At 37.2% G+C, this 15263-nt stretch overlaps 1 protein-coding gene across 7 annotated transcripts in view; it reads right to left on the bottom strand.

Annotated features, from left to right (window-relative positions):
* SPOCK3 (SPARC (osteonectin), cwcv and kazal like domains proteoglycan 3) overlaps positions 1-15263 on the bottom strand; it is a 529200-nt gene that overhangs the window by 328801 nt on the left and 185136 nt on the right. For 3 of the 7 annotated variants that reach the window (XM_004390071.1, XM_004390076.1, XM_004390072.1), the window contains one exon: positions 11107-11152. The exons of 3 other annotated variants lie outside the window; for them this stretch is intronic. In XM_004390071.1, coding sequence (XP_004390128.1) covers positions 11107-11152 — 46 coding nt within the window. Of the gene's footprint in view, positions 1-11106; positions 11153-11243; positions 11253-15263 lie in introns of all 7 variants that reach the window. One more of the 7 variants, XM_004390070.1, reaches the window with a different exon arrangement.

Genomic DNA, 15263 nt, shown 5'->3' with positions numbered 1-15263 from the left:
GAAAATGTAGGTGGGCACTGTCATGGATTGAATTGTGTCCCCCAAAAATATCTGTCAACTTGGCTGGGTCATGATTCCCAATATTGTATGATTATGTAATCTGATGTGATTTCTTTATGTTTTATAAACTCTATCACTATGATGAGGTTATATGTGATCTCCTTATGTGTTGTAAATTCTATCACTGTGATGAGGTTATACTGCTGAGGTTGATAAGATTAGATAGTGCCTTAATCAAATCTCTTTTGAGATATTAAAGAGAGAAGCTAGCAGAGACACATAGGAATCTCACACCACCAAGAAAGCAGTGCTGGGAGCAGAGCGTGTCCTCTGGACCTGAGGTACCTGTGCTGAGATGCTCCCAGACCAAGGAAAGACTGATGCATCGCAAGGACCTTTCTCCAGAGCTGACAGAGAGAGACAGAGCCTTCTCCTGGAGTTGATGCCATGAATTTGGACTTGTAGCCTACTGGACTGGGAGAGAATAAACTCTTCTTTGCTAAATCCATCCACTTGTGGTATTTCTGTTAGAGCAGCACTAGATGACTAAGACAGGCACTATATGTCCCACTGGTCATGAAATGTTTACTGCCAGATGTACATCATTAATGCGCAAATTAGTCAGAGAGTAGATTTGTTATTATTGTCGTAAAAGCAAAATATCTGATGAAGAGATAGTGAATAAGTGAGGAGTAGGTGTATATTTACATTAAAAATGCAATGTACTGTAAGATACGTGCACACGATGAGCATGAAATAAACAACAGCGTTAACTGGAGGACATCGCACGAAAACTAGACTTTAAAAAGCATAGAAGTTGTGGGGAGGCAGAAGCCTAGACTGGGAAACAGAAAAGTAAAATGCTGATTAGAGAAAGATGAATGGATAAATTTGAGCATAGTACTGAGCATATAATTTTGATTTTTATGTGGAAATTTTTCTTTTATATTTCCCTATAATAATGCTGGACATTCTATTACACTTTAAGTCATCTAGATGGATTACTGTGTATAACGTGGTATTGCTGAGATTATATTTATCACGCAACAATCCCAGATTATACATGTTAATCCGTTTGGATGACTTACAGTGTAACAGAATTCATGTAATTTATGTAGTGACATTCTGACATTTTCTTTACTATTAAAAAATATAGTTTGTTTTTACATACCGGTCTTCTCATAATTTGAAGAACGTTTAAGTTCTTATTTTTATCTTCCTAACTTTATCATTTTTGACAGTGACAAGTAAGTAATTTCAAAATAAGCTTAAATAATAACATAAAAAGTAAGAACTAAATTTTCAGTGAAAAGGAAATCATTCGTAATCCTTCTTTAAAAGAATATTTTTATGTTCAGGATTTGTCAACTCAAAGTAATTGAAATAAACTTCTTTTCAAAGTGAAACATTGATAAACCTTTTTAATACCAACACCACACTCAAGAAGCACTTTTTTTTTCCTATCACATTCTTTAAAGTTACACAAGGAAAAATAATTTTGAAAGGATAAAAAAAGTCCTGGAATTGCTCTATGAACTTTTTCTACATTTAAGTGATAGAAAACTAAGTACTATAACTCTTGACATATTCATAATATTAATAATTGAAAAAGTTGGGAAAAAATCCAGAATACAGAATGCGTCTATGAGCCAAGTTTGCCAACATGACTATTTAACCAATATACGATATAAACTGACATGGACATTAGCACCTAAATACCCTTACAAGTCATTCATCCAAAAGGATACAGAAGTCCTGAATCAATTCATGTGTAAGGTGATCACGGAGAGGTTCAAGAGGTACATTTTAAAATCACTGAAAATGCATTTAGAAAATCTGTAAGCACATTTGTGTATTGTCCTCACTGAGTATCAAATCTTGGGCCATCAATTTCTCCACTTTAAATAAAAAACACTTGGTGCCGTCAAGTCGATTCCAACTCACAGCGACCCTATAGGACAGAGCAGAACTGCCCCAGAGTCTCCAAGGAGTGCCTGGTGGTTTCGAACCACTGACCTTTTGGTTAGCAGCTGGAGCACTTAACCAGTACACCACCAGGGTTTCCATTTCTCCACTAGAACATGTAGAAGACAACAGGCTGTTTCACAAAACAGTACTGGGATACCATCATGACTGTACTGTGAATCACGGGTAAGACCGACCTATTGTTCCAGGATATTATCAATAAATACCATCTAAGAACATTAAAAAAAAAAAAAATGATCCTCATATAAACTGAGGAAGTTAAAGGCACCTGGAAGAGGAGTGACATCCACGCTGTGTGATCTACACAGTTTCTTAAGAAGTATGGTGATGTATTTTAGGGAAGGAAAGATAAGTTAGGGGCAGCATTTTCTCAACCACTAGTACTTTTTCGATCTGAAAAATAATTACTGTCATTGTACTACGAACAGCTACATTCCTTGAGGGAATAAAAGAGGACCTCGAACTGTTTCTGCTAAGTTCAAACGCCTGCAGAGGATTTGCATTTCTAACAAGTTCCCAGGTGATGCTAATGCCACTGATTAGCGAACAATTCTGAGAACCGGTAGCAGACCCAAACCAAAAAAACAAACCAAACTCGTTGCCCTGGAGTCAATCCCTACTCATAGCAACCATATAGGACAGAGTACAGCTGCCCCATTGGGTTTCCAAGGAGCCACTGGTGGATTCGAACTGCTGACCTTTTGGTTAGCAGCTGAGCTCTTAACCAGGGTTCCACTAATAGAGCAGTAATTCTCAAAATTTATTATGCATAAGAATCGCCTGCAATCTTATTAAAAAGCAGATTCCAATTCAGTATATCTGGGATGGAAATGCAAATTTTCAGTAGGGATTCGAACGGGAACAAACATGTTCAAAGGAATAAAATCCCCAAATGAAATCTCAACAGCTCTTCCACTGTAACCAGACTGCAAAGGGACACATCAGGCTAATCTGAAAAATAATAACTGCCAATATGCTACAAACAACTCTGTTCGCTGACAGGAATAAAAGCCCCAGATGAAATCTCAGTAGCGTTTCCATTGTAACCAGATTGCACAGGGACACACCAGGCTATGGCTGCCGGCGTACGTGAGAAGTTTGGGAAAGTAGATGAAGTGTTTCAGCTCTGAGAACTAATTCTGAAAAGACAGAAATAACGGATAAGTGTATGGCTAAGCATATGGTCATACTTTGGACATGTTACCAGGAGGGATCAGTCCCTGGAGAAGGACATTATGCTTGGTAAAGTAGAGGGTCAACAAAAAAGAGGAAGACCCTCAAAGAGATGGACTGACACAGTGGCTGCAACAATGGGCTCCAACATGGCAATCATAGTGAGGATGGCCCAGGACCGGGCAGTGTTTCGTTCTGTTGTACACAGGGTCGCTACGAGTCAGAACTGACTCGACCACAGCTAACAACAACAAGAAGCATATGGCTGGAGCCCTGGTAGTGCCGTGGCTAAGAGCTTGGCTGCTAACCAAAAGGTCGGCGGTTCGAAACTACAAGCCACCCCTTGGAAACTCTATAGGGGCAGTTCTACTCTGTCCTCTAGGGCTGCTATGAGTTGGAATCTACTTGAGGGCAACATGTTTGGAAGCAGATGGCTGCTCTTTCAAAGAGCTGAGTCTTGTTTTCATCCCCCTACAATCCGTGCAAGAATAGCTCATCTAGCTACAAGGTTACCAGTTCATATGTCAATCTCTCCTACCTAGATTTTGAACAGCTTGAATTTAGGAATGGTCTCCTAGCGAAGCACCTCTTCATAAGTTTAGGTTGAGTTATATGGACTCGAACGAGCCAGTAGGAGTCGGACTGCCCTTCCCAAAGCCGTCTAATTTAGGGAGAAAGCACACAACAACACTGCTGAGAAACAAGGGTGCTGACCTAAAGCCACAGCTACTTCCTGTCTATAATTTCATATCCCCAGAAATCAGCAACAAGGAAAACATGTCCACAACACGAAACTGATTTGTCCTGGAATCCCTCGAGGTATTTAAATTCAATTTCTTGATAATAATCCCATTGGTTATAACTCCAGCCATGATAGATACCAAATGGATCAAACTCCAAGCTGGTTTAGATTATAAGAAAATGAGGCAAATATAGAAAATACCTTTTGCATCAACTCGAACTCTTTATCACCTCAAGGCACCGAGATATCACATACTAGGGAAAATAACTTCTGAGTAAAAGGCAATCCTTACCAATATACTACTTCAGTACAAATAGATTCTCTAACTAACTCACAGGAATCACTGCTAAAAATTTCCACAACTTATCCATTACACACCCAAATTAATCCATGACTGAAAACAAGGTAGGCTTAACACAGTGAAAATAAAGTAATTGTTTTTAAAGCTACAGACCCTCTTTCCTCATTCCTGTATGAGAAGAAAAGCATTTATTAAATTATTTAAAAATTTTATCATGTACTATTGTAGGCTCACTAATGCATTGTCCCTTTCAGTTTATTTAACAGTAAACAGAATTTTTATGTCCTCAACACAATTATTTTTCATTGATTTTTATAGTGTCAACTCCTGACTCTCCACACTTCCATAAAGAAGTATTGGCAAAGAAACTCCAATGTGGAAAATTCCAAAGCAATTAATTTTTGAAATCAGTGTCCTATACGGTCACTATAAGTCAGAATCTACTTGATGGTACGCAATGACACCAACAATGCTTTCTTTGATTTTACAGCAGATTTACCTTCACCAGAATAGTTTTATTTAAACCAGTTGGAAATGTGTGTATATTTTCCTGAAACTCTTACTATTCTAATGGCCAAGAAAAACAAAGAGGAAGGACTGATAAAAAGAAGCTAACATGAGATGAAAATTTTTCACAGCTAAACCAGAGCAGAAAATCTATATATAAACAAAACCCGTTATTTTACCTAATGGCAAACATGCAGGTTCTAACGTGTGTGTACATGTGTAAATACATACCCGCATATGCGTGCTTGTGTGTGCTTATTACACATGTATAGAGAAAGGAGTTCTGTGTTGAAAAGTTACACTATCCATACTGTGTTGTTGTTAATAGCCGTCAAACTGGCTCCTACTCATTGTGACTTTATGTATAAAAGAATGAAATATTGCCCAGTCCTGCACCATCACCACAGTCTTTCATATGTTTGAGCCTGCTGTTGAGGCTATCGTGTCAATCCGTCTTATCGAGCGTTTTCCTCGTTTCCACTGACCCTCTACTTTATCAAACATGTTTATTTTTTCTATTGAATGCTCTTTCCTGAAGGCATATCTAAAGTCAGCAAGATAAAGTCTCAGTGCCCTCATTTCTGAGAAGTATTCCAATTATATTTCTACTATGACTGATTTGTTCATTCTTCTGCCAGTCCACGGTATGTTCAGTATTCTTCAACAACACCACAATTCAAAGTCATCAATTCTTCTTCTGTCTTCTCTTTTCATTGACCAGCATTTACTTGCATATGAGATGATTGAAAAGACCTTGGCTTGAATCAGATGCACCTTAGACATCGGTGATATCTTTGCTTTTTAGAACTTTAAAAAGATCTTTTACAGCAGATGTTCCCAACGTAACATGTCCTTTGATTTCCTGACTCTTGCTTCCATAGGCGTTGACTGCTGATCCAAGTAGAATGAAATCCTTGACAACTTTTTTTTTCCATTCGTCATGATGTAGTTTGTCGGTCCAATTGTGAGGATTTTCATTTTGTTTACATTCAGGTACAATCCATGCTGAAGGTGGTAGTCTTTGACCTTCATCAGTAAGCAGTTAAAGTCATCTTCATTTTTAGCAAATGAGGTTGTGTCATCTGCTTATTGCAGGTTGTTAACGAGTCTTCCTCCAATCCCGATGCCATGTTCTTCTTCATATAATCTAGGATTACTCTGAGATTATTTGTTTAATATAGAGACTGAAAAAATAAGATGAAAGGATACAACCATGACACACACCTTTTCTGATTTTAAACCACTCAGTATCCCCTTATTCTGTTCGAATCACTGCCTCTTGGTCTAAGTACAGTTTCCTCATGAGCACAATTAAGTGTTCTGGAATTCCTGTTCTTTGCAATGTTATCAATAATATGCTATGATCCACACAGGTGAATGCTTTCATGTATTAATAAAACACAGATAAATATCCTTCTCCTTCTCATATCCTCTGCTTTCAACCAAGATCCGTCTGACATCAGCAATGATATCCCTTGTTCCTAGTCTGCTTCTGAATCCAGCCTGAACTTCTGGCAGTTCCTTGCTGATGTATGACTGCAGCCATTTTTTAATTATCTTTAGCACAGATTTGGGAGCATGTGATATTAATGATATTGCTTGATAAATTCCATATTCTGTTTGATTACCTTTCTTTGGAATGGGCACGAACATGGATCTCTTCCAGTCAGCTGACCCACGGAGCTGGCTTTCAAATTTCTTGGCACGGGTGAATAAGTGTCTCCAATGTTGTATCTGTTTGTTGAACCGTCTCAATTGATATTCCATCAATTCCGGGGGCCTAGTTTTTCTTTTACCAATGACTTCATTGCTGCTTGAATTTCTTCCTTCAGTACTAGCAGTTCTTGATCATATGCTACCTCCTGAAATGGTTGTACGTTGGCCAATTTTTTTTCTCTTTTTTGGTACGATGACTCTGGGTATCCCTTCATCTTATTTTCATGCTTCCTGTGTTATTCAAATTTTTCTTCTTTTTTTAAAGGTAGAATCCTTCAGTATTGCAACCCAAAGCCTGAATTTTCTCTTCAGTTCTCAAAGCTTGAGAAAAGCCGATCATGTCTTCTCTTCTGATTTTCTAACTCCAGGTCTTTGCACATTTCGTTATAATACTTTACCTAGTCTTCTCAAGCTGCTCTTTCAAATCTTCTGTTCAGCGCTTTTACTTCATAATTTCTTCCATTCTCTTTAGCTATTCTGTGCTTAAGGGCAATTTTCAGAGTCTCTCTGACAAACTTTTTTGGTCTTTGTCTTCTTTGTTGTCTTTTTAATTACAGTCCACATTCTTTATGTATGACAACTGTGATATCATCCCACAACTCTTCTGGTCTTCGGTCATTAGGGTTTTGTGCATCAAATCTATTCTTGTAATGGTCTTTAAATTCAGGTGTGTGTATTCAAGGTCATACTTTGGTTCTCATGGACTTGCTTTGAATTTCTTTGGCTTTAATTTGAACTTGCACATGAGCAATTGATGGTCTTTTCCACAGTCTGTCCCGGGCTTTGTCCTGGCTGATATTAAGCTTCTCCATCATCTTTTTCCACAGACATAATATATTTGATTCCTATGTAACCTATCCAGAGAGGTCCAAGTGTTGTTGAAAAAAAAGTATTGGGGATGAAGAAGTCATTGGACTTAAGAATTTTATGACGTGAGCTCCAGGGTCATTTCTATCAGTAAGGCCATATTTTCCAACTACTGATCTTTCTTTGCTTCCAACTTTCACATTGAATCACTAATAATTTCCAGTGCTTTGTGACTGCACTTTCAATCAACTTCAGACTTTAGCAGTTCATAAAAAAATCTTCTGTTTCTGCATCTTTGGGCATTCGTGGCTGGCGTGCGAATCTGAAGAGTGGTCTATCAGTTGTTGTTCCTATAGGCACATGAATATTAACGCTATCACTGACAGCACTGTCTTTCAGGACAGATCTCAAAATATTCTTCTTAAAGACGACTGCAATACAATTTCTCTTCAATTTGTTGTTCCTGGCATAGTAGACGATATGACTGTCAGCTTCGAAATGGCCAATACTGATCCATTTCAGCTCACTAACACCTAGGGTATCGATCCTCCTGCATTCCATTTCACTTTTGATGACTTCTAGTTTTCCTTGATTCATATTTTGTACATTCCACGTTCCAATTACTAACGGATATTTGTCACTGTTACTTCTCATTTTCAGTCCTGTCACATCATTAAAGTTGCTATACTCCTTCCACATCATTAAGGTTGACTCTACTTTGAGAAGGCAGCTCTTCCCGGTCATATTTTGAGTGCCTTCCAACCTGAGGGTCTCATCTTCCAACACCATAAGGACAATATTCTGTTGCTGTCAATAATGTTTTTACTGGCTTATTTTCAGAAGTACTTCACCTGGCCTTTCTCTGTACTCTGTCTTGGTCTGAAAGATCTGCTGAAACCTGTCCAGCATGGATGACCCTGCTGGTATTTGAAATACCTTTGGCGAAGCTTTCAGCATCATAGCAACATGCAACCCACCACACTAGGACAAACTGACAGGTACTATTTATATTACGAACTATTAATTACAAATTTCTCTAGTGGTACTGTAATTTCTCCATGTTTTGTGTAACATTCCATGCTTAAGATAATTTCTTTGGTATTCAGCAGTCTCTCTTTTTTTCCTTTCTTTGATAAAACTTGAATGTTTGGAATCAAATATCATCCCTAACTTTTTATTTTCTTCTTCGACAGTGATTTTTTTGAACATGGAAGTTAATAATATTATTTTATATCTACATCATAAATTATTTTGCTCCCAATTCCTAGATTAGTTAAATGGCTTTCTAGAATTCAGGGGAATTCAGAGGGTTTTTTTTAATCTTGGAAACTTTTAGTTCCAATATTCAGCTCATTGGCTTGTGAAAATGATACTTAAAAGAAAGTTCTATCATCAGAAAGAACAGAAACATATTAGCAATTAATTAATCTCAAGTCTATTCTATTCAAGTGATATTTTTTCAGAGCTACGTGAGAAAAGGACACTTTTTCTCATCCCTTGGTGTGGTCTACAGGTAGGTTGATTAATTTCATCCAAAGGCTAAAATAAATGGAAAACCATTATGTGGATCGCACTCTAATTTTCTTTTTCTTTCTTTTTCTGGTACCAAACATTTTCCGTGTGTCTTTAGCAACTATATACGTTCAGTAAAAACACCACTCTATTTCTAATTTTCATTCAAGTAAATATTTATTATTAAAACACAAACTTCAAAACATCTTTAGTATGCCATTATTATTATTTTTAATCCTATCATCTGATCAGCAGTACTGCACAGCAGTTAGGAAAAAGGGTTCTGGAGTCAGACTGGTTGGACCCCAATCCCAACTCTGTCACTATGTAGTATGATCTTGGGCAAGAACTTAATTCCTTGAATGCCTCAATTCTCTCATCTACTTTGCAGAATTATGAAAATTAGATGAATTAGTATATATCACATACTTAAAATAGTGACAGGATATACCAAACTCTTTACAAATATTAGCTATTGTTATTTCATGATTAATATGCTTGCTAAATATGACACAGCAACTTAGTAGGTGAAAAACTTTTTGAAAATTACAGTGAATCAGTCTTGTAGTTCATTAGACTTTGGAAGCCTCCCCTACAGGAATCATTTCATTTTACTTTTTAATGAGAAATAAACTGCAGTTCAATAAATTGTCACAAACGCACGAAGAAAGAAAAAGTATCTTTCTTGTAACAGGATGCACTGAGTATGGCACATTTAAATGTTAACGTCCCTATCAAGATAACTACCATTTTAAGGTTTCTGACTCCATCAGGAAAATCCATTAAATACCAACTATATCTCAGTTTGCATGTGATTATTTTGTTATTGTCTGTCCTTTATGCATGTAACTTGGCTTATTAGTAACCAAATTATAACTAGTTATTTTTATTTTAAAAGGCAGATTATATGAATAAATACACTGGATGATAATAATAGTGAGATTACATAAAGTATTTTAGAAAGAAACTAAATTTAAAGGGGGAACTGTAGGTGAATGACTCCAGATTAATTTAATTTCAGACTCCAGATTAATGTCAATATCTAGGTCCACCCAGGTCGACTCTCACTGTATAGATGGGGTGGGTGTAGCATTAATCCCAAATATTAAATTCATATGTTTGGAGACATAGGAAAATACACTAAGAGCTTCCTTACTAGCACATCATGGCTCCATCATTCAATCATTTACAGAAATATTCTAGCAGTTCTAAAACATATCAAAGATCATGACGATGGCACAGGGCCGGGCAATCTTTCATTCTGTTACGCTTAAGATCACCGTGAGTTAGAGCAACTCTTTGGCAACTAACAACAAAAACAGTTTTTAGGTGATACTGCTTCATGAAATAGTATTTTCTGTAAGATTAATATAGCCTAGGTAAAGCAGAAATTCCTTTTGTTTCAAACTTTAAAAGGAAGATTTTCTGGTTCTAATATTGTGGTTTAGAGCTACGGCGGCTCACCAAAAGGTCAGCAGTTCGACTCCACCAGGTGCTCCTTGGAAACTCTATGGGGCAGTTATAATCAGTCCTACAGGGTCGCTATGAGTCAGAATCGATTCGACGGCAACTGGTTAATATTGTAGAATTTAATAAACACATCTGTGAAGTTATTTATATAATTATGATTGCTTTTCCTTCCTAAAGTAACCTAACCTGGATTGCAAGCTGTGTATACAGAGGTGAGGGAAGACTAATTTTGTATAACGAAGGAATATGCTTTCTTCTTTTGGATCTTGCTAAACTCCAACTGAGACTAATTACAAGTCTGCTCTTTTTCAAATGAAACTTTTTATACCTGGAAAACAGGTAGCAAAATAATTTGTTTTCAGTTGTGCACAAATAAACCTATTGCCCAGTGAATGCATTTGAACACATCTGAAAACTGGCAGAAGTGACGTCTATTAACTAGTAAAAAAGGGGCGCTGTAAAAGTTCAAATGCCTACATCTGTAATCTAAGACATGTATCTAAAAATAAAAGACATCCTGACATACTCATGATACCTAATTGACTCTTTCTAAATATATTATGCTGAAATACTGTAAAAGCTGCTAAAGCTGGAACCTGTGTAAGGCAGAAACCTGTCAGAGAAGGAAAACTCAAATACTTTCAACTAACAGAGAGCAATAGAAAAGTGGTAAGACTGAACCCAGTCAAAGGGGGAAAACTAGTAAGGCCTGGAAACACAAGGCGGTCCCACAGAGTCCCGGCGCTCACAGATGTCACGGTAAAAGCACTTGTTGCCTATTTCTAATTCTTCACGGAAACCACCCTTATTTACACCTTTAAATTCTAACCAGACAAAAGTACAGTGACTGTAAACATGTAAGTATTTTAATCTAAAATAATTAGATTCTTACCCTGATCGAAGGGTTTTCCGGGACTCCAAGCGCGGAAATAATCATCCTAGGGGGAAAATAATGTCAATTGAGTGTATGTGACCAATTAAAATATAAAATCTAAAATAAAACATGAAATACAGAAGCTGTATACAAACCTCTACTTCCTGAAATGGCAAGCAGCAAATTATAAAAAAAAAAAAAAGAAACAAGAGAAGAATGGTTATCATCTGAGAACACATTGTTTACGTATTACAGAATTGTCTTTTAATAAATGTGTTCATTCTCCTAGCAAGTCAAAGTTTACTATAGCAATTTAACTATTTGACTTTGCCACTTCTCCTAAATATTATAATGTAATACTTTCTATTGTAATTCAAAGCATAATATAACATGCAGATAATTACTCTAAGCCAATAAGCTATAAAGTATTGCACTGGTTTCCAATTATACGATGTCATTTTCCACTAGTATAATAGTAAATGGAACCATTAATAAAACAGGAAAAATACCAAGTGATTCTGCAATAGGCAGCAGAGTATGAAAATATTTTATGCAAATAACTCACATGTTAATTGAATATCTAAGGAGTTATCAAAATGCAATTGTGAGCTTAAAAATAAATGCAAGGCTAATTCAATCCTCCCTCAAGTTTTAATCATTGATCGTGAAAATAATCACTACAATATATTTACTATATATTTAGTGAATATGGCTCTACAACACAAAAGTGGAGTAATAAACACTGAAAGGAATTTAAAAAAACAAAGCAAAATTGACTAAGTCTATTTTATTTACTGTTTTTATGACTCTAAAAGGCTTGTAAATTACCTTCCTCATACCATTTTTTTTTACTGTAAATGAAACACATTTTACTGTTGAAATCAATACAATGTTTTCACCACTGTAGCCTGTCAGAAGGGTAGCATATCATGATGAAGCTCCTTCATGTAACATTTCCGGGGCCATACTCCTAGACTCATCCAAGTCCACCGACTGCAAAGCTAAGGAACCTAGGGAATCCAAGAAGTCCAACTAGATACTGTTCCCATTTTCTTATTAACCTTTTCTGGGCACACTCTGAGATACAAAGTGGAAAATGTAGCACATATTTTAATCATGGAAATAAGTTACAAAAGTTATTCCTCATTGTGGCATATCATTCACCATCGCCTTCCACATTCACACCACACCAACTTACCAACTTCAAATGAAATAAAATAAAAGTAAGTAAGTCCAATATTTATACTGAGATAGGGTTATATTAAGAGGGAGCCAAATCCATGGTCTCAGGGAATATCCAACTTAATTGGCATAACACAGTTTATAAGGACAATGTTCTGCATTCTACCTTGGTGAGTAGCATCTGGGGTCTTAAAAGCCTGTAAGCAGCCATCTAGGATACTCCAGTGGTCTCACCCCTTCGGGAGCAAGGGAGAATGAAAAGAACAAGATACAAGGGAAAGATTAGTCCAAAGGACTAATGGAACGCCTCCACCAGACTGACATTCAAGTGGTCAACAGATACATGAGGAAATATTTGCAATCCCTAGCCATTAGAGAAATGCAAATTAAAACCACAATGGGATACCATCTCACCCCGGCATTACTGGCACAAAACAAAAACACTGGAAATAACAAATGTTGGAGAGGCTGCGGGGAGATTGGAACTCTTACTCACTGCTGGTGGGAAGGCAAAATGATATAACCATTTTGGAAAATGATATGGCACTTGCTTAGAAAGCTAGAAACAGAAATGCCATATGATTCAGCAATCCCACTGCTGGGAACATATTCTAGAGAAATAAGAGCCATCGCACAAGTAGACATATGCACACCCATGTTCATGGCAGCATTGTTCACAATAGCAAAAAGATGGAAACAATCTAGATGCCCATCAACAGATGAATGGATAAACAAACTAAGGTACATACACACAATGGAGTATTACGCAAAGATAAAGAACAATGATGAATCTGCGAAGCATCTCACAACATGGATGAAACTGGAGGACATTATGCTGAGTGAAGTAAGTCAATCACAAAAGGGCAAATACTGTATAAGACCACTACTATAAAAACTCCTGAAAACGTTTACACAAAAAGTAACAATCTTTGACGGTTACGAGGGATGGGGGCGTTAGGGGGGGATACCAAATAGACAATAGGTAAGTGGTAACTCTGGTGAAGGGTAAGACAATACACAGTACTGGGGAAGCCAGCACAACTTGTACAAGGAAAGGTCTCAGAAGCTCCACAAACATATCCAGACTCCCTGAGGGACTGAATTGCTGGGCGGAGGGCTGTGGGGACCATGGTCTTGGGGAACACCTAGCTTAATCAGCATAACACAGTTCAGAAAGATAATCTTCTACATTCTACCTTGGTAAGTAGCGTCTGAGGTCTTAAAAGCCTGTGAGCAGCCATCTAAGATACTCCACTGGTCTCACCCTTTCAGGAGAACGGGAGAATGAAGAAAACAAGATATAAGGAAAGGATTAGTCCAAAGGACTAATGGAACACAGCTACCGAGGCCTCCACAAGACTAAGTCCAGTACAGTTAGCTGGTGCCCAGCTACAACCAGTGACTGCTCTGACCAGGATCACAACAGAGGGTTCTGGACAGAGCTGGAGAAGGATGTAGAACAAAATTCTAACTCACAAAAAAAGACCAGATTTACTGGCCTGACAGAGACTGGAGAAACCCCGAGAGAATCGCCCCAGGGCACTCTTTTAGCTCAGTGGTGAAGTCACTCCCAAAGTTCACCATTCAGCCGGAGATTGGACAGCCTCATAAAACAAAACGAGACTAACAAGGCACAGCAGTCCAGGAACAAGGACTAGAAGGCAGTAGGGAACAGGAAAGCTGGTGATAGGGAACCCAATGTTGAGAAGGGACAGTGTTGACATGTTGGGGTGTTGTTAATCACTGTCATAGGGCAACATGTGTACTAACTGTTTAATGAGAAACTATTTGTTCTGTAAACCTCCATCTAAAAAACAAAAAAAAAAAAGAATTATCTACATGAGATCAAATTGACAACAGCAACTCAAAAGGTTCGATGCGAAGCCTAGGGGACAGTGAGTCGATAATGGTGATGGAATATTTTGGAAAAGGAGATAGAATAGCAGCACAACTAAAAGAACGTAATCGATGTCACTGAATTGTACATGTAGAAATTTTTGCAATTGTGCATTTTTGGCAATGTATATTTTCACCAAAAAAGAAAAAATTCCTCCAAGGTTGAGAAGGGAGAGTGTTAATACGTTGTGGGGTTGTTAACCAATGTCACGAAACAATATGCTTTTACTGATTATTTACTGATTAAACTATTTGTTCTGTAAACCTTCATCTAAAGTACAATTAAAAAAAAAAATTAGTCATGTATAATTCCAAAGATTTACTGCCATCATGTTCACCTCATCTTTATGTACTGGAGCAAATCGTCGTAAACACTCTAAATATCATTCAACCCAAGTGTGAGTACGGAAGTGTTTCAATACTTCATGATACATTCGTTCATTAAATATTGTGAAGTATTTAAAAAAAAAAAGGTGGGGGAGAGCCAAATTATGGCAATCTACTTTGATAGGTCCTGCACTAAATTATTTAAGATTAGATTAAAGGAGGATAACACCCCTAAATAATTAAATAAATATTGATTGATTCATCAATGGAAGATGGAAGCAATACACAGAGATACTAAACCAAAAACAACCGCTGGACATTCAACCATTTCAGGAGGTAGCATATGACCAAGAACCAATGAAACTGAAGGAAGAAGTCCAAGCTGCAGGGAAGGCACTGGTGAAAAACTAGGCTCCAGGAATTGACAATAAAAACTGAGACGTTTCAACAAGAAGACGCACTACAGGAAGTGCTCACTCTTCTATGCAAAGAAATTTGGAAGAGAGCTACCTGGCCAGCCTCCTGGAAGAGATCAGTATTTATGCGAATTCCAAAGAAAAGTGATCCAAAAGAAAATGGAAATTACTGAATATTACCATTAATATCACATAAAAGTAAAATTTTCTGAAGATCATTCAAAAATGGTGGCAGCATGGAGTACTATGCAACGAGAAAGAACAACAATGAATCTGTGAAGCATCTCATAACATGGATGAAACTGGAGGACATTATACTGAGTGAAATAAGTCAATCACAAAAGGACAAATATT

This window comes from Trichechus manatus, unplaced genomic scaffold (assembly GCF_000243295.1).
Source record: "Trichechus manatus latirostris isolate Lorelei unplaced genomic scaffold, TriManLat1.0 scaffold00281, whole genome shotgun sequence".
In the NCBI taxonomy this organism is placed as follows: domain Eukaryota; kingdom Metazoa; phylum Chordata; class Mammalia; order Sirenia; family Trichechidae; genus Trichechus; species Trichechus manatus.
This window is presented reverse-complemented; position numbering and strand designations above follow the sequence as displayed.